At 34.4% G+C, this 20,164-nt stretch overlaps 1 protein-coding gene across 17 annotated transcripts in view; it reads left to right on the forward strand.

Annotated features, from left to right (window-relative positions):
- Positions 1–20,164, forward strand: part of MIPOL1 (mirror-image polydactyly 1) — a 377,605-nt gene that overhangs the window by 96,635 nt on the left and 260,806 nt on the right. For all 17 annotated transcript variants that reach the window (XM_074393412.1, XM_074393408.1, XM_074393411.1 and 14 more), the window contains 2 exons: positions 13,022–13,055; positions 13,315–13,485. In XM_074393412.1, the coding sequence (XP_074249513.1) occupies positions 13,022–13,055; positions 13,315–13,485 (205 nt within the window). The remainder of the gene's footprint in view (positions 1–13,021; positions 13,056–13,314; positions 13,486–20,164) is intronic.

The raw sequence follows: 20,164 nt of genomic DNA on the forward strand, positions 1-20,164 counted from the left end.
CCGTGCCTGGCTCTGTGTGTATGTGTTTTTGTCTGTCTGTTGTTTTTTTTTTTTTTTTTTGTCAGATAGCTGAGGATTCATCCTTTATTCATGAAGTAGGGCTGAATCAGGGCAATTGTGTCCATCATTTTTAAATAAGGTTTTGGGGGCCACAGCATGCCTTTTTAAGGACTATTTCATTCTTCCTTTATTTCATGGAAATTTTACCTTTTTCAAAAAAAATTAACTTTTAAGTTTGGAGGTACATTTGCAGGTGTATTATGTAAGTAAACTCGTGGGATTTTTTGGTATAGATTATTTCATCAGCCGGGTATTAAGCCTAGCATCTGTTAGTTACTTTTCCTTATCCTCTACCTCTTCCTACCCCCACTCTCCAGTAGGCCACAATGTCTGTCATTCCACTGTATTTGTCCATGTGTGCTTATAATTTAGCTCCCTCTTATAAGCGATAATGTGGTATTTGGTTTTCTGTTCTGGCATTAGTTTGCTAAGGATAATGGCCTCCAACTCTATCCATGTTCCTGTCAAGGACATGATCTTGTGCTTTTTTATGGTTGCATACTATTATTTCATGGAAATTTTACTTTCTAAGGAAGTTTTTTTGAAGAGATAGGGTCCTGCTATGTTGCCCAGGCTGGTCTCAAACTCCTGGCTTCAAGCATTCCTCCCTCCTTGGCCTCCCAAGGTGCTAGGATTATAGCTGTGAGCCACCACAACTGGCTCATCAAAATTTTAGGTCTGCAAATGTTTTGTTTTTTAAGTTTTCTGCTTTAGAGACTCCAGCTATACTTATGTGGAACATTTTTGTCCTTATGTGTTATCTGTTCAATAATTGTTAATATTTTAATCTGCTTTTACATTCACTGTGATGACTACAAACATTTCCTTTATGTTGGTAATCCCAATTGTCATTGTTCTTTTCCATGGTCTTTCTCATTAATGTATGTAAATTTTATTTATTTGTTTTTATTTTTTATTCTCAACTTATTTCCTTAAGTTTTATATTTCTTTTTTCACTTTATTGTTTTAGCCCCTTCTCTTATTTCATTGAATTTTTTTTCTTTTTTTTTTTTTACTTTTTAATAAAATACCAACCATGGGTAGGAAAATTTTCTTCTTTCCTTTGTGTCTTATTTCATTCATGCTGCTACAATAATAGAATACCTGAAACTAGGTAATTTGTAATGAACAGAAATTTATTGGCTCACAGTTCTGGAGGATTTCTTGCCGAGTCATCACATGGTGGAAAGTAGAAGGCTAAAAAGAGGCAAAAGGGAGCTAAACTTGCCTTTCTATAATGACATTAATTCAACCCGTAAGAGAGGAGCCTAGTGACCTAATCACCTCTTAGAAGTCTTACTTCTTAATACCGTTACAATGACCATTAAATTTTAGCATGAGTTTTGGAGAGGACAGGCATTCAAATCATAGCAGCTTGGTTTATGTCTTATTATTATTATTATTATGAACTAGTTTCTTTTGCATATGTTTTGTGTTGTATTTGTGGTATATTCATAGTTGCCATATCATTTCTTTGCATCTTGCTCATGCTTAAAATGGGCAATTCTGTCAAAAACTTTTAGCAGAACAGAATGGTACAGATGAATTTTCCTTAATAAACATTTTTGTTTTGAGATGAAGTCTTGCCCTGTCGCCCAGGCTGGAGTGGAATGGTGTGATGTCCGCTCACTACAACCTCCGCTTCCCGGATTCAAGCTATTCTCCTGCCTCAGCCTCCTGAGTAGCTGGGATTAAAGGCATGTGCCATCATGCCCGGCTTATTTTTGTACTTTCGGTAGAGATGGGGTTTCCTCATGTTGGTCAGTATGGTCTCAAACTTCTGACCTCTGGTGATCTGCCTGCCTCTGCCTCCCATAGTGCTGGGATTACATTCATGAGCCACTGTACCTGGCCTAATAAACATTTTGTTTTGAGGCCTGTTTGCCTTCTTTGAGCTGCCATTTCTTGGCAAGGCATTGCTCTTGGAACCTTTTTATATAACCCTAGGGCAATGGGTTGGGAATGGAGTTTGATAAGACCTCTCTGGGACTGTATGCTTCTTTTGCTGGAGGTTCTGTCCTCTGCTTATGGGATTTTGTTTGGTGCCACGCATTAAGGGTTCATGCTATCTGGTCTCTGTATATGTATTCTAATTTCATGGGGATATTCCTTTTGAGCTTTTATTTTTTTCACTATTGTAGTAAAACATGGCTTGCAACCTTTGCCTCCTAGGTTCAGGCTCTTCTCCTGCCTCAGCCTCCTGAGTAACTGGGACTAGAGTTGCATGCCACCACACCTGGCTACCAAAGTATATTTTTAAAATGTATATATTTTTTAATTTACCTTAAGCAATACACTGTTGTAAAATTAAAAAAAATACTATTCACAATAGCCAAGACATGGAGTCAACCCAAATTCCCATCAACAGTAGACTGGTTAAAGAAAATGTTACTCATAGACACCATGGAATACCATGCAGCCATAAGAAGGAACATAAGAAAGATCATGTCCTTTGTGGAAACATAGATGGATCTGGAAGCCATTATCCTCAGCAAACTAAAGCAGGAACATAAAACGAAACACCACATGATCTCACTTATAAGTAAAAGCTGAATGATGGGAACACATGGACACATGAGGGGAACAACACACTCTGGGACCTGTTGGGGGTCTGTAGGAGGGTGAACATTAGGAAGAACAGCTAATGGGTGCTGGGCTTAATACCTGGGTGATGGGTTGATCTGTGCAGCAAACCACCATAGCACACATTTACCCATGTAACAAACCTGTACATCCTGCACATGTATCCCAGAGCTTCAAATAAAAGTTGATTTTAAAAAGTAAAATAATAGAAATACAAAAAAAAAAAAAAACATGGTAAGCCTTGATTCTTGCTTCCTCTATACAGATTATTAGGTAATACAGGCTTTTCTTCATGAAAGATTTTTGTTACTTTTCTCTGGGCTGTCTACTCAACTCATTCTCAGATTATTTCTAAGCTATATGGTATAAGTGAAAAATTCTGTTTTGTTGGCTCACTGTCTTCCCAACACCTGTTTTGTAGGTTAGCCAAAATCACCATCTCTCGACCCTGCACCCCCTCCCTATTTTAAAAAATTACTACATGACATCCTACTTTTTTTGCTATTTGGTTAATTTGTATATTCTGTTCATGTAGCTATATGATGGGGTAAGTAGATTTGGGTGTTCACATTTCCCTCTTCCATCTTTACTTGGAATTCTATTTTTTAAATATTTTTAGAAAATTATAGCTCAGTTTTATATTTCCAGAACAGTTGCGAAGATCATACAGAGAGTTGCTGCATAACCCTCACCCATTTTCCCTTATTGTTAACATCTTACATTACTATGGTACTTTTATCACAGGGGAGAATTCAGTATTATTACATGACTATTAATTAAACTCTATACTTTCTTTGGATTTCACTACTTTTTCTCTAATGTCCTTTTTATGCTCTAGGATTGTATCCAGCATTCCATATTGGATTCAGTTTGTATGTCTCCCTAGCCTGCCCTGGGCTGTGACATTTTTCTCTAACTTTTCTTGTGTTTTAAGACCTTTGATAGTTTTGAGGCATATTGATCAAGGTATTTTATACAGAATGTTTACCAATTTGGGTTTTTCTTGTGGTTGGTTATGCTGGTGTTTTGAGTTTTTAGGGTGAAGACCACAGAAGTGAGTACCATTTTCTTCACATCATTTCAAGATTATATTCTACTAACATAATTTACTACCAGTAATATTAACCTTGATCATCTGGCCAAGGTATGGTTTGCCAGGTTTCTCCACTGTAAAATTACTTACCTCCATTCCTTTGTTTATACTCTACTCTTTGGAAGCAAATCACTAAGTATATAGTCCATACCAAAGAATGAGAATGGGAGGTTGTTGAACTCTACCTCCTGCAAGAGAAAATATTTACAAAAATTATATGTAATTCTTCAATACAGGAGATTTGTCTCTTTTCCCGTTTTTTATTCAGCCATTTGTGTCAGTATGGAATCATAGATGTTCATTTAATACTTTGAATTATAATCTAATACTATGTTATTTATGTTGTTGCTTGAAATGTTCCACCTTTGTGAATTGGAAACGCTTTCAGGTTAGCTCCTATATCTCTTTGACATGTCCCCATTCTTTTACATTATTTATTTGTTTTTGTTTTGAGATGGGGTCTTGCTCTGTTGTCCAGGCTGGAGTGCAGTGACGTGGTCACAGCGCACCGCAGCCTTGACCTCTTGGGCTCAAGCAATTCTCCCATCTCAGCCTTCCCAGTAACTGGGACCACAGGCACTCATTTGACTAATGCCTGGCCAATTTTTAGAAATATTTTTAGGGACAGTGTCTCACTATATTGCCCAGGCCAGCCTCAAGTTCCTGAGCTCAAATGATACTCCTGCCTCAGCCTTCCAAAGTGCTGGAATTACAAGCATGAGCCACTACACCTGGCCTCTTCTGATTTTTGAACATTTTCTTTTTGGCATGACAAAATATTCCAGTGTCACCTTATGTAGGGATGTATAGAGCTGTGCCCCTCCAGTAGATTCAGTCATTTCTCCAAAGAATTCTAGTTCCTTTTATTGGAAAATAGTATTAGAAACCAAGATGTGGGTGTGGGGTGTGCCCTTTGTTGTGGGAGTATGACTACTTCTAGAAGTTTTCTGCAGACACAGTAGGAAATACACATATATGCTAACTGATGTTTACACACGTATCTTGTATTTATTCATCTATCCATTTGTATCTATATCAAGCTAAACATGAGTTCACCCTGATGTTCTTAATGCGAATCCATTACCAGATGGTTCATTCAAGGCTTCCCCTCTTGCTCATCTGTAAATTATTCCATCCAGTGGTGACAAACCTGGCCTCGAGCAACCACCATCTATTTACTTATTTGTTGTAACCTAGTATATGTTTTAACTCTTTCTGAATCATTAACCTGTACCTCCATGAGAAATAACTTTACCAGTGAGAATATACTATGTATAGTTCTTTTAGTCTTTAGTCTTATAGTTTCAAGACACCATTTTTCAAAATTACTTAATTTGTCTTCTTCCTCCACCCCACTTCTTTGAGGTTAGGCCATATTTTTTAATGTAATTAGACTTATTTATTGTAGTAGACTTATTTATTTTATGTAATTAGACTTACTTATTCTAGTCTAGTGTTCTTTGATCTCCTAGCTGGTTTCTTTGTGTGCATACATTAAGGTTCACTGTGTGCTGTAAATATCTGTGGGCGTTGGCAAATGCATAGTGTCATTGTATCCAAATTAATTCTGCTACTTTAAAAATCTCCACTGCTTCTTCTACTCAAATCTTCTTCCCTCCCCAACTCGTGGCAACTATTGACCTGCTTTTTTCCCCTAATAATTTTTCCTTTTTTAGAATGTCATATGAATGGAATCATACAATATATAGCCATTTCAAACTGGCTTCTTTTATTTAGCAAAATGCATTCACATTAATGAATTTATATTATGTTCTTTCTTCTTGTTAAATAGTATCCCATTGTATGGAAGTACCACGGTTTGTTGATTGATTTCTTTGTATAAAGGATATCTTGGTTACTTCCATTTTTGGTGATTTTGAATAAAGTTGCTCTAAGTAATCACATATAGGTTTTTGTCTGGACATACCTTTTCAAGTCAGTTGAGTAAACTCAGTAGCACTAGTGCTGAATCATAAATTAAATCTATGTTAATTTTACATGAAACTGCCAAATTCTTTTCCAGAGTGGCTATACTAGCAACAAATCAGAGATCTTGTTGCTGTGTTTCCGTCCAAGCATTTGGAACTGTTATTTTTGTTTTGTTTTGTTTCTTGACAGGTATGTAGTAGTATCTTAATATTTTTATTTTTTATTTGCATTTCCCTGATGACACATGATATTGAGCATCTTTTTAAATGTTTATTTTTCATCTGCATATCTTCTTTGGTCAAATGTTCAGATATTTTCCACAGTTTTTCAAATTAGATTATTTTCCCCCATATTGTTTAAAAGAGTTCTTTATATTCTGGATATAAGTCCTTTATCAGATATGTGGTTTGCAAATATTTTCTAGTCTATGTCTTATTTTTCTGAGTCTCTTAGTGTATTTGGTAGAATACAAGTTTTAAAGTTTGATAACATTTTTAAAAAATTCTTTTTTTCATCTTGGGCTTCCCGCAGGGGTATTGTGATGATATAACACCCTTAAGATTCTTAGAAGCTCTTTTTTAAAAATTGAATTTATCCATGAGGAATAACCTTAAGATATTCGTAGCAATACTTTTTTTTCTTTCTTTTTTTTTTTTTTTAGTTTGAGATACCATCTTAAATATTTCTGATGTCGCAACATAAGGTTTTCTGGTCACAGTCTTGGCTTCCTCTGTAGATAAAGCTCTATATTTGACCTTCCTGGTAACAACTCTCAATTTGACCTTGCCTGGAAGCCTTTTTTTTTTTTTTTTTTTTAGACATAGTCTCACTCTGTCACCCAGGCTAGAGTGTAGTGGCATAATCTCAGCTCACTGTAATCTCTGCCTCCCGGGCTTAAGTGACTCTCCTGCCTCTGCCTCCCAAGTAGCTGGGATTACAGGTGCCTGCCACTACGCCCAGCCAAGATGAAGAAGGCCTTACCGCAAAGGAATCTCATGGCTACGGTTTTTATCTGATGGAGTAAACTTTAATGAAATTTAACCAGAAGCAAAAGAGATGATATAAAGTGGAAAGAGCTCTACAAACTAGGAATAGAAGGGAAGCTCCAACTTGAAAAGGGCATCTACAAAAATTCACAGCTTTGTCATACTTAAGGGTGAAAGACTGGATGCTTTCCTCCTTAAAATCAAGCCTCAGTCAAGTAGTCCATTCTCAACACCTCTACTCAACAGTATACTGACATCTTAGCCAAGAAAAGTAGGAAAGAAAAAGAAATTAAAGATAGCCATATTGAAATTGAATAAATGAAGCTATCTCTATTTTTAGACGACATGATTTTTTTACACAGAAGATACACACACATACTCACTCTCTTAGAACTAATAAATTCAGAATACAAGATCAATATATAAAAATGCATTGTGTTTCTATACACTAGCAACAAATAATCTGAAATTAAATTAAGTATAAAATTCCGTTAAAATCGTATCTAGGAGAATAACACACTTAGGAATAAATGTAACAGAAAAATTTCAAAAGTTATACTCTTAAAACTATAAAACATTATTGATTAACTAAAGAAGGTCTAAATAAATAGAAATACATTGCATGTTCATGGATTTGAAGTCTTACTATTGTAAAAATGGTGATATGTTCTAATTGAGCTATAGATTCAATACAATTCCTGTCAAAATCACAGCTCTCTTGTTTTATAGCACTTGACAATATATTTCTGAAAGGCATGTGGAAATTCAATGGACAAAGAATAGTCGAAATAATCTTGAAAAATAAGAATAAATTTGGAAGATTAACACTTCCCAATTTTAGACTTACCACAAAGATACTGTAATCAAGACAATGTTGTACTGGCATCAGGATAGACATATAGATCAATGGATAGCAGTGATACTCCAGAAATAAGGCCTTTATATCTGTGGTCAATTGATTTGTGACAGTGGTATCAGGGCAATTCAATGGGAAAATAAAAGTCTTCTTAACAAAAAAAAAAAAAATCTTTTTTTTCTTTTGCTTATGGATATTCTTTTATTCCACCACCATTTGTTAAAAAGGCTGACATTACTACATTAAATTTCCTTTGCACCTTTGTCAAAAATAAGTTGACTATGTATCTGTGGGCTAATGTCTGAATTTACTATTCTGTTTCATTGACCTATATGTTGATCCCTTTGTCAATATCACACAATCTTGACAGTGAGTCTTGAAATCAGGTGTAGTCCTCCAACTTTGCTCTTTTATTACAGAGTTGTTTTGGCTATTCTGGATACGCTTTTTATAAAAATTCAGTAATACAGCCATTAAAACTTTAGAACTCTTCTTTGGAGATTTGCAGGTACTAGGGTGTTCAATTTATCAGGCACTGAACAGTGGTATATTATTTTGCATGCAATTTATGTTCATAAATTTTGTTACCTAAATCAATCACCAATTTTATTCATGTGATTTGCTTCTAAGATTTTTTTTTTTGCTGTAAAACAATCAAATTTACCTACAGAAGACAACAAATCAGTTTTTCATAAAATGTCACAACTCTTTTGAAGTAGGTATATTCACGTTTTAGAGATGAAAAAGCTTAGAGGGCTAGACTACTTGGCCAAAGACTTAAAGTCAATCAATTACACATTGTCAGAATGTCTACCTCAGGTTTACACAGGCAACTGAAACTTAGCATATCCAAAATGAAACTTACTAATTCATTCTTAAAACCTGATTCTCCTCCTTAATCCCCTATCTTGATCATTGTTACAACCATCTGCCTATATATCCAAGCCAAAACTTCTTCCTCAGAACTCCTGTTAAACTGATCTCTTACTTGGTTTATTCTGTCTCTTTAACTAATATGTTTAAATTGAGCCTATCATTCTTCCCTATTTTTGTCCTTCATTGAGCATCTACTTTTTACATATATTTGTTACAGTTTTTATTAAAATATATTGAAATTAATATTCCTTGAGGCAGAATCCTTTTCATATTGTCCTTTCGAGCGTTAGTAAAAGGGAAGAATGGGAGTGAGCAAAAAGGAACACATTCAATTCCCAGCTTTTTCTTTTAATTAATTCATTCAGTAAGTATTTATTGAGTATATACTGTGTCAGGTACGGTGCTAGTTGTGGGGGACACAGCATTATGGTCAAATTCAGTTAAGTAAATAAGTAATCATATAAATACAACAATTAACAGTTAATTTGAAGATTTTTTATTTCTAGAAACAGCTTGTATCAAAGTCTAGGAATTCAGGTAGGGGAAAGAGTCAGGGAAGGCTGCACATACCAAGCAAGAAAAACAACAGCAACAAAGAATATTAAGTCAGTATAGTTTGAGATGGTTCTGTGAAGTTCCCTTCTCTTCTGCTGCATCTATAGGTTCTGAACCTTCGTGTGTTTTGGACTACATCTTCATAACAGGACAAATTAATAACTGTTTTGCTTGACTGAAAGGTGTATTTGGGGGCATTGAGTATCGGATAAAATTATATAAATTATTTCACTTCTTTAAAAAAATTTTTAATTTCCTGCTTTCTATAATCTTCAGATCCTTTGTCATCTTTTTTATCTCATCTGCTTTGCTACTTCTGAGCTACATTGTGTCTCTATTAGTGTCTGCTTTCTCTTATTCTGCCTCTTCTCTGCTTTTCTTTACCCCTTGGATCTTTAATGCTTTTTCTCTTTCTTTTTTTGCTTTTATCCAAAACTAGGGGAAAAAAATAAAAAGGATTCAAGTTAAAATTACTTACATTTACATACTATTATACACATTTGCATTTGTGTATTTTACCTTTTCAGATCATGATACCTTTTTTTCAGTCTCTTTGCTATCGTTGGTATTTTTTTTTAACATGTTAAATGTGGTATGTAGAAAATGAGAGAATAAAAGCAAACAAATCAGTTTTCTTGTTAGAATAAAAGCAAACAAATAAGAATTTTGAGAAAAATTTGAATTTTTTTTATTGTTTGAGGTCAACGTTTTGCAGCTTAGGATTGAACAAGGTGAATGACTAGTTTCAGAAAGGAAAAAGGTGATATTGACTGATTTAGGGATAAATCAAGAAATGCGACATTTCACGCATGAATCTTTTCACTTAGAGTGCAAGGTTGTCAGTCAGAATTTGCATGCTATAGGAAATCAATTGAAACTTGAGCCCATAGATATTTACTTCAGCAAAATTCTTACTAATTATCATGACTATGTCAAGTTAGACTGTTGTAGGCATAATTTAAAGTTTACAAAAGATTAGAATTCTTTTGTCAAATTGTAAACCTTATATTAATGAGATATATAGTTCATAGATATATTTCATGTAACACCAACTATTATTTTACGTATTTAGATCAGTAAAGTATTATGTGTTACACGTAACACTAGTAAACCTTGGTACCTTCCCCAAAGTCATTTTAAATAGAAAATTGAAAGCCATGTATAGTTGTTTCAAATCACCTCTTTTCTGAAAAGGCAAGTTGTCTAAGTTTTGTGTTGTTTTAGGTGACACAGTATGTGATATACTTATTGTAGACCTGAATTTAGTTTTCTGAAAATTATTTTTGTTGGTTCTTAATCTTAAACTAGAAATTGAATTATCTAGCTTAGAAAATTATGTCAAATATTCTAAATTGGCACTTACAGTGCAAACATCAAAGAGCTAGTCTCATTTTCCAACACTGTATGAAGGATTTGCAAACTAAGAACTTATATTGAAATCCAGCCTGCTTCCTATTTTGTAAATAAAGTTCTATTGGGATACACCTATACTTTTTCACTTAAGTATTGTGTATGGCTGCTTTTATACAACAGAGGCAGAATTTAGTAACTATGATAGAAAGCATACAGCAAAGCCTAAAATAATTACTGTTTGGCCATTTACAGAAAAACTTGGCTGATACCTGCTCTGTGTAATCTAGTTGAGACTAAATTATGATATAATCTATCTTTGATATCTGTGATATTTCATAAAACTTTTAAAGAGACACAAGTAGAGAAAGTTACTTGCATCTATGTAGATTTTCAAATCTTGAATTAATCATTTTTTTCATTTTGACTAAAGTTATATTTTTCTTTTAATGGCCATTTATCACTATACTTACATCAATTATAAAGAATTATAACAAAGCGAGATTGAGATCCAAATGCTAAGTGCCTGACTTGGCTCACTTACGTCTTGTGTGTCAGACCTAGCACAGTAGCCTTACTAAAAACATAATTTAAAATAATTTATAAGCAAATGACAAATCACTATTTATTACGTGCTGTCAGCAGCAATCACACAAATTATTTAAAGTCTGAATTCTAAATTCATGTGCCAGGGATCTGGAATAGCCTTTGATAAGAACTTTTAATTCTGATTTTTTTGCAAATGTTTAAATTAGTAGTAGGGAATTTTAATATTAGACTAAGTACAATTATCTTAAACCTTTCCTATTGAAAGATATTAATTTGAAACATTTGAACTCTTCATCTTTCTCTCCTTACAGTAATGGTTTACATTGCAATGCCTGAAGATAGCCTATAAACATTACATAGAAATTCCATACACATTTTTTGCATGTGTTGATTATTTGGAACATATAGATTAGGTAACCTGCTGTTGTTTCTTTCCTGGTCAAATATAATTCTTTGAAGCTAAAAATAGAGATTTATAACCTTGGTAACTAAATGTCTTTTGTTGTTGCAAAGGTTCCAGAGGAATTTACCAATGTAAATGTTTAATTATCATGTATCTGTTCACATTTTAAATCATCAAGTTTAATAAGGTAATTATGAAGTTTGTAAGCATTAAAATTGGATTTTATTGGATAGCTGCTGTAATTAGGTCTTACTTTGATTTTACCTGAAAAGAATGGCAGTAAAAGATAAGATAAATATTTTTCACCACATGTAACTTCCTTAGAAATTGTATTTAGCCAACCAATTACTGCTGGTTAAGTGCTACTAGTTTTCTTCAAATATTTTCACTATGATAATAAATGTAAGACTATTATTATATACTTTTCTGCTGTGTTTTTCAATTGAGATGAAAAGAAGTGTTTATCCTCACAATTCTTGTAGAACAAACTTTTGTTAGGCAGCATCTTTGAAAATTGTTCATTTGTTTTGAAGAATAAAAGATAAAAGATTAAAGTAGTTGCACTTCTTTAAATGTAAACCTAAGTGGACGTTAGTAGTTTGAGACACACTGAATTGCATATAACTTAAAATTGCTATACCTTCCTGTTAACTTATACTATTTATGTATGTCTAGAAATAGCTTTTTAATGTATGTGTATATATTTTTTTCTGTTAAAATACTTGGTTCTAAAAATACTACTTTTCCATGAGTGTAGCAGTTTTATCCAGTTGTGAAGTTTGGAACCATTCAGTGGCATATTTATTAGGTGTCTTCTATGATCTTTGGCTAGCATCCTCTTTTATGGTAAATGTTACATCATAGAAGCACAGAAGTGGGGGAGAACTTGAGAAAACAGCAACTTGGATATCTAAAGTTTTTAGTGTAATTTTAAAATAATTGAGATCCTTTCTAGAGTCTATACCTTTTCACTAACACATATTACGAATTTTCTTTTAATTTACTTACTTTAAATGGTTTCCTAAATTATATTATAGACATTTTCTATGTAATTTAAAACTTCTTTCTTTACCTTTACTGCATTTCTTCAATTTCTCAACATCAGTAAACATTTCAGGAACCACTATGACTCTTATAAGACAAAATGTATTTCTGAGGGGAGCCAATTTGTATTTTTTGTCTTTATGTTGAATAATTCTACATATATTAGGAAGAAGAAAATAACATTCACTAGTCATCTAAAAACTTGGTACAATTTTGGTCAGCCTTCCTATATATTTGTGTTATAATAACAATAGGTAACAGCAAGAAATTTTTCACTTCAAATTTAGTGTAATTATTTGTCATTGCTTTTGAGGGAACATAGTTAAATTTTGTAATAAAAATACTTGCCTTGTTTTACTTATGATGGTGTCCAAAAAAGAGAGGAAATACAGTTTCTGATAAAAATGGAAAGTCCAGGAATAAATATAATGATGAGAATGAGTGCTTTTATCACTGGGGAACTTTCTTCATCTAAGCACATATGAACAATTGATCCTTGTAGTCATATATAGCAGTAAACATTAATAACTTAACAGTCTGAAGTCAGTGCAGAAGATATGGAGCATTATTGAAAGATGGAGTCGAGCAGGTGGCACTTTAATATGTTCAGTGTCATGGTTGACTCTAAAGACTAGTCGAATGAAATTACTTGAGGTTCTAAAGATTTAAAAAGCGAACTCATTTTGCTGCACTAAGGAAATGCTACTGATCAGGCTTTCTGTGTCCCTTTTTTCTAGGCTAGAAAATATTAACCCTGAAGAAAATGACATGGTAAGCCATTCTCTGAGGAGATTTCTTGATGTCAGTCTTATATCTTAGAGGCTTAAGTTCAATTGAGTGGGTTTCAAGAACTAAGATGTGGGAAAAAGAAGAATTGACACACTAATAATGTACATCTTTGCTGCAATATGAAAATTCAATAACTTCACTCAGTCAATTTACAATTCACATGTGCCTATTAATTAAAACCCTATATTAAATAAAATATATTAAAACTTCATGTCTGACTAACATATAATGGTGTTGGTAGACATTACAGGAATTACTGAACAGAATAAACAATGCAGACACAGGGATAGCTATTCAGAAGAATGGAGCTATAATTGTGGATAGAATCTACAAGACCAAAGAATGTAAAATGAGAATAACTGCAGAAGAAATGAGTGCACTAATAGAAGAACGGGATGCTGCCTTGTCTAAGGTAACTCTGCATGTATCTGTAAAAGCATATACTTACCATTTTCCTTTGTTTCTTTTAACTATTAAAAAATGACTTTGACCCAGATATTCTTAATTCATATTAGTTTTTAGCACATAATTAATACCGCAGTGATTAGCTATATTAAAATAATTATGTATTTTATTATACTACTGTTCAAAATTTGCAACCTCATTTTAAATGAAATTGAATGCAGTCTCATTTCTTCATAAAATTAAACTTGTTTTATAACATGCTAACTTGTTATAGAAATTTAGTTATATTCTTTCAATTAATCACTTTTATATGGGACTTCTTACTTAAGTTGCAGTTTTCTGAGGGCTGAGATTGTCTACATTACTGTTTTATTCCCACTGCCTAATTTAGTACCTTTTAATAAACAATGATTAATGGATCAAAATTATTTATATATTTTTTCTGAATTCCACTTACACCTTCCTTTTCTACCCGAAACCTGATTACCTCCCTCAAGCCACTGCTTCCAGTGCAGTCCTTTAAAAGTAGTGGCTGTGCTCTCGTTCATACCAGTTATACCCCTGGGCTTAGAGGTTTGTTTCTCATTATTGTTTTTATTTATTTATTTATTTAAATTGAGATGAGGTATCACCTTGTTTCCCAGGCTGTTCTTGAACTCCTGGCCTCAAGTGATCCTCCTGCCTTGATTTCCCAAAGTGTTGGGTTTGCAGGTATGAGCCACCATACTCAGCCTTGTTATTGTTTTCAGATCAATGTCTTTTTCACTCCCTGAACACTTCCAGCTTTGAAACTCATGCATCGACTAAACTACCCAGTACATACTATTTTAGTCATGTACACACCTCTATGTCACTTCCCTTGTTTTGTTAAGATTTTTGGATCTATTCCAACATTTCTTTCTTTAGCCTACTCATGTCGTAATTCTTGGTGATGTAAATTCCTAGGTAAACAACCCTTTAAAAAATTATAGTCTCTTATTTCCTAGAATTTCTCTGCTTTAGTCCTTGTGTGCTGCATACAATATCTGCCGTGTACTCTGTGGTCATACTCTGTTCCTGGTCATTCTGAGTCTCAATGTCAGGCCTCCCACTTTCTGACTAGCAGCTGCTGTCTTTCTAGCTCACTCACTCTAGAACTCTGACTCTATCAATTTTTCAACTTATTTATTTCTTTTTCTTTTTTCTTTTTTCTTTTTTTTTTTTTTTTGGCAGAGTCTTGCTTTGTGACCCAGGCTGGAGTGCAGTGGTGCAATCTTGGCTCACTGCAGTGTCCTCTCGAGGTTCAAGTGATCCTCCTGCCTCAGCCTACTAAGTAGCTGGGACTATGAGTGTGCCCCACCACACCTGGCTAATTTTTCCGTATTTTTTGTAGACACAGGGTTTTGCCATGTTGGACAGGCTGGTCTTCAACTCCTGACCTCAAGTGATCCGCCTACCTCAGCCTCCAAAAGTGCTGGGATTACGGGTGTGAGGCACTGTGCCTGGCCTTAACTTATTTCTATTGATCTTACTCTTTTTTATCCCTCAAACCCCTTATGACCTTACTTCACCCACCATACACATCTAGCTTAAATTCCATTGCCCATTATAATTATCACCAACTTGCATATAATATAACCTTATTTTTCTTGGCCCCCTCTTCCTTTGTCCTACTCATCCAGCAAAATCAAACCTAGTTAAATGAATCTTTCTGCTTTGTTTTTTTCACAGCTTTATAAGGCAGGAGAAAAATCACACAAGTTTACTGAATGAACTTACCTTAAATCCATGACCAACTATTAATATCTTCAAGAAGATTCTCAATGTTGCCTGGCAACTTCTTGCCTTTTGCTTGTCTATTCACTCTTCCCTCTATTTTATCTCTTCTTTCTCTGTAGTTATCCAACTTCTCCTCCCAGTTAAAAAGATAACTTCTGCATGTCCCCAGCCATTTCATCTACTAGCCTACTTGTATTTGCACCCTGTACTCTACCTTTTCTACTTTACTTTTTTCTAAGTACATGCTTCTGTTTAAAAACAAATGAACCAGGAAAAAAGGAAAAGTGATGTTTTAAGGGATAAAAAAGATAATTACAGTACCAAGTCTTGGAGTAGATGAGTACATTGATAGGAAATAGGTTCCAGAACCTAAGTGTAAGAATTGCCTTTTGTTAGGAACAGGGAAACTACTTTCATTCTAACAGATATCTGTAAAGATCTTGGATAGATACAGATGCTGGCAAGTTGATAAATTTAATAATGGGAAGTTGGGGGTGCAGTGTCATTCTCTACTAAAATGTTAGGTTAGATTTTCAGTGGATGGTGGTGAAGATTTATAAAGTACAGGCAGTTTGAAATCATTTTTTTGTTTGTTTGTATGTAAATGAACATAACTAGAGAAATGTAGGATTGCCAGGCAGAGCTGAATGCACATTTAAGAATTATGGTAGTTAAATTTTTTAAAACCTACCTGTGAAATTGTGTGATTTCTTTTAGCAGTATTTCAATCTTGAGTGTAGTATGGTATAGTAGATAGATTTTAACTACAATGGAGATTCTAATGGGTGAGGGACCAGAGAGTTATTATAGCAATGAAACACACATTCTCCCTCACCATGGACTCTCCCTTATGTAAAGAGGTAGAGGAGTGATGAGGCACGTAGAAAGAAACTGAGGAGAGTGTGGTATTACAGAAGGCAAGGTCCTGGATACTAAAAAATTGGTAAGCCCATGTATTGGAATTCTTGGTTTGTCAAATAATTGTGCTATAGTGAGTTGCAGTGAAGAGAAAAAGGCACTTGAAATAAAGATTTTGGAGGAGAAAATCAAACACCGCATGTTCTCACTCATAGGTGGGTGTTGAACAATGAGAACACATGGACACGGGGAGGGGAGCACTACACACTGGGGTCCGTTGGGGGGAAATACAGGAGGGACAGCGGTGGGTGGGGAGTTGGGGAGAGATAGCATGGGGAGAAATGCCAGATATAGATGATGGGGAAGAAGGCAACAAATCACACTGCCACGTGTGTACCTATGCAACAGTCTTGCATGTTCTTCACATGTACCCCAAAACCTAAAATGCAATTAAAAAAAAAGATTTTGGACATATTACAATTATTAAGGTTACTGATTTCCAGATGTTTTTCTGTGTGATTTTTATATGGATGTATAGGAAAAAATAAACCCTGAATGATACGTATTTTATCACACAGTAAGCCAGATTCAGAAGTGGTTACAGAGAGGAAGCATATCTAAGGAAAAATATGAATTTAAAACTTGCAAGGAATTTCCTCCATATTGTAACAAGTACAGAAATTAAGGTCTGCAAAGATAATATAATGACACATATTTCCAATTCAGAAATGGGTGCTAGAACATTCCTGGCTTGGTTATGAATTCCTCACTTGACATCTACATGACCAGCAGTCACTTTGATAAAGCAGATTGAGATTAGGGAGTGCAGCATATGCTAACAAACCCACTTCATGAACATACCTACAATTCTGCCCAATGATATAACCTTCAAAGTTGTCTTTTCACTTTAGCAGAGGACATAATCAAATATCCTAGTGTCTTAATCTCTCCTTTTTAGTGTTGTTTTCACTTTGTGTTTCTTATAGTTAACATAGTATATAGCATATAATAGATACAAAGTGATGATAAGTTAAAATACTAGAAATTTGACAAAAAGGTCATACTCAAAAGGAAAATAAAGTATAACATTTAAAGTTTCATGTTTCAGGAAAAGTAGGAAACATATTTGATATTAATTGTACTGGCTATAAAATTCTCATTAATTTTTCTCTTGTCAGTTTGTTAATTTGCTTTCCTATCATATAATTATTTGCTTATGCATGTTTTTTCAGTCCATTTTGCTAAAATATATTGTTGATAGTTCATCTATTATAAGTACTTGTTTTTTCTTATTGTGAAATTTTTACAACTTTTTGAAAGTATGTATAACTTTAGAAAGTACGAATAAGCAAAAAGAAGGAAAAAATTGTCCCCAGACTCACTTCCTAGAAATAGTTATATGTACATTGTCTTTTTTCAATGCATATTATATTGTATGTACTACTTTGTAGCCTGGTTTTTCACATTGATTTGACATTTTGTTAGATATTCTCATAATTTTACTTTATTTTATTTATTTATTTGAGACAGAGTCTCATTCTGTTACCCAGGCTGGAATGCAGTGGTGTGATCATGGCTTTGGTTCAGCTCACTGCAGCCTCAACCTCCCAGGCTCAGGTGATCCTCTAACCTAAGCCTCCAAGTATCTGGTGCAATGGGCACACACCACCACACCAGGCTGATTTTTTTTGTATTTTGTTAGAGATGAGGGTTTCACCATATTGCCCAGGCTGGTCTTAAACTCCCGGGCTCAAATGATCTACCCTCTTTTGTCTTCCAAAGTGCTGAGATTACAGGCATGAGCCACTGCACCAAGCCTCGTACTTTGATAATGTGGGCATGTTAAGATTTGTTTAACTTACTTGCCATTGACAGTTTTGGGATGGAAACGTTTTTGTAACTAAATTTTTATGTATATTCATTTTTTTTTCCTAAAGGAAAATTCCTAGGAATGAAAAGGATGATCTAAAGAATATAAACATTAAAAAATAAACATATATTTCTTTTTTATTATCTTTTTTATTATTATTATACTTTAAGTTCTGAGGTACATGTGCAGAACGTGCAGGATTGTTACATAGGTATACATGTGCCATGGTGGTTTGCTTCCTCCATCCGTCTCTGTCATTAGGTATTTCTCCTAATGTTAGCCCTCCCCAACCTCCACCCCCTGCTATCCCTCCCTACCACCCTTTCCCCTCCAACAGGCCCCAGTGTGTGATGTTCCCCTCCCTGTGTCCATGTGTTCTCATTATTCAGCACTCACTTATGAGTGAAAACATGTTGTGTTTGGTTTTCTGTTCTTTGTCAGTTTGCTGAGAATGATGGTTTCCAGATTCATCCATGTCCCTGCAAAGGACATGAACTCATCCTATTTTATGGCTGCATAGTATTGCATTGTGTATATTTGCCACATTTTCTTTATCCAGTCTATAATTGATGGGCCTTTGGTTTGGTTCCAAGTCTTTGCTATTGTAAACAGTGCCACGATAAACACGTGTGTGCATGTGTCTTTATAATTGAATGTTTTATAATCCTTTCGGTATATACCTAGATTGCTGGGATTGCTGGGTTAAATTGTATTTCTAGTTCTAGATCCTTGAGGAATCACCACATTGTCTTCCACAATGGTCAAACTAATTTGCAGTCCCACCGACAGTGTAAAAGTGTTCCTGTTTCTCCACATACTCTCCAGAATCTGTTGCCTGATTTTTTAATGATTGCCATTCTAACTGGCATGAGATGGTATCTGCCTGTGGTATTGATTTGCATTTCTCTAATGACCAGTGATGATGAGTATTGTTTCATGTTTGTTGGCTGCATGAATGTCTTCTTTTGAAAAGTGTCCATTCATATCCTTCACCTACTTTTTGATTGGGATTTTTCTTGTAAATTCGTTGAAGTTCTTTGTAGATTCTGGTTATTAGCTCTTTGTCAGATGGATAGATCACAAAAATTTTTTACCCATTCTTTTGGTCGCCAGTTCACTCTAGTGATAGTTTCTTTTGCTGTGCAGAGGCGCTTTAATTTAATTAGATCCCATTTGTCTATTTTGGCTTTTGTTGCCATTGCTTTTGTGTTTTAGTCATGAAGTCCTTGCCTATGCCTGTGTCCTGAATGGTATTGCCTAGGTTTTCTTCTAGGGTTTTATGGTATTATGTCTTATGTTTAAATCTTTAGTCCATCTAGAGTTAATTTTTGTATAAGGTGTAAGGAAGGAATCCAGTTTCAGCTTTCTGTATATGACTAACCAGTAATCCCAGCATCATGTATTAAATAGGGAATTCTTTCCCCATTGCTTGCTTTTGTCAGGTTTGTCAAATATCAGATAGTTGTAGATGTGTGGCATTACTTCTGAGGCCTCTGTTCTGTTCCATTAATCTACATCTCTGTTTTGATACCAGTACCATGCTGTTTTTAATTACTGTAGCTTTGTAATATAGTTTGAAGTCAGGTAGTATGATGCCTCCAGCTTTTTTCTTTTTGCTTTGGATTGTCTTGGCTATGCGGGCTGTCTTTTGGTTCCATATGAAGTTTGAGGTACTTTTTTTTTTTAATTATGTGAAAAAAGTCAAGGGTAACTTGATGGGTATAGCATTGAATCTGTAAATTACTTTGGGCAGTATGGCCATTTTCACAATATTGATTTTTCCTAACATGAGCTTGGAATGCTTTTTCTTCTGTTTATGTCTTTTCTTATTTCCTTGAGCAGTTGTTTACAGTTCTTCTTGAAGAGGTCCTTCACATCCCTTGTAAGTTTTATTCCTAGGTATTTTTTTTTGTAGCAATTGTGAATGGGAGTTCAATAGCCTTCTTAGAAAATTTGTACCCAGAAATATTATTTGAAATTTTATTTGGGGATTTTAAGTGGATAAAATGCTAAGAAATGTAGACTTTATTCTCTAGGCAACATGAAACTTGCAGCTTTTCAGTTTCTGAAAATGCAGAAAGTGCTACTCTTGAGGAAGATTTCTGGGCAAGACTTTATAAAGTTTCTTGAGTAATATAAATATAAGTATGAAGAGACCAATTATAATGGGAACCTATCATAATTGAGGGAAGACATGAGG

The sequence above is a fragment of the Saimiri boliviensis genome, chromosome 2 (genome assembly GCF_048565385.1).
Source record: "Saimiri boliviensis isolate mSaiBol1 chromosome 2, mSaiBol1.pri, whole genome shotgun sequence".
Lineage (NCBI taxonomy): Eukaryota > Metazoa > Chordata > Mammalia > Primates > Cebidae > Saimiri > Saimiri boliviensis.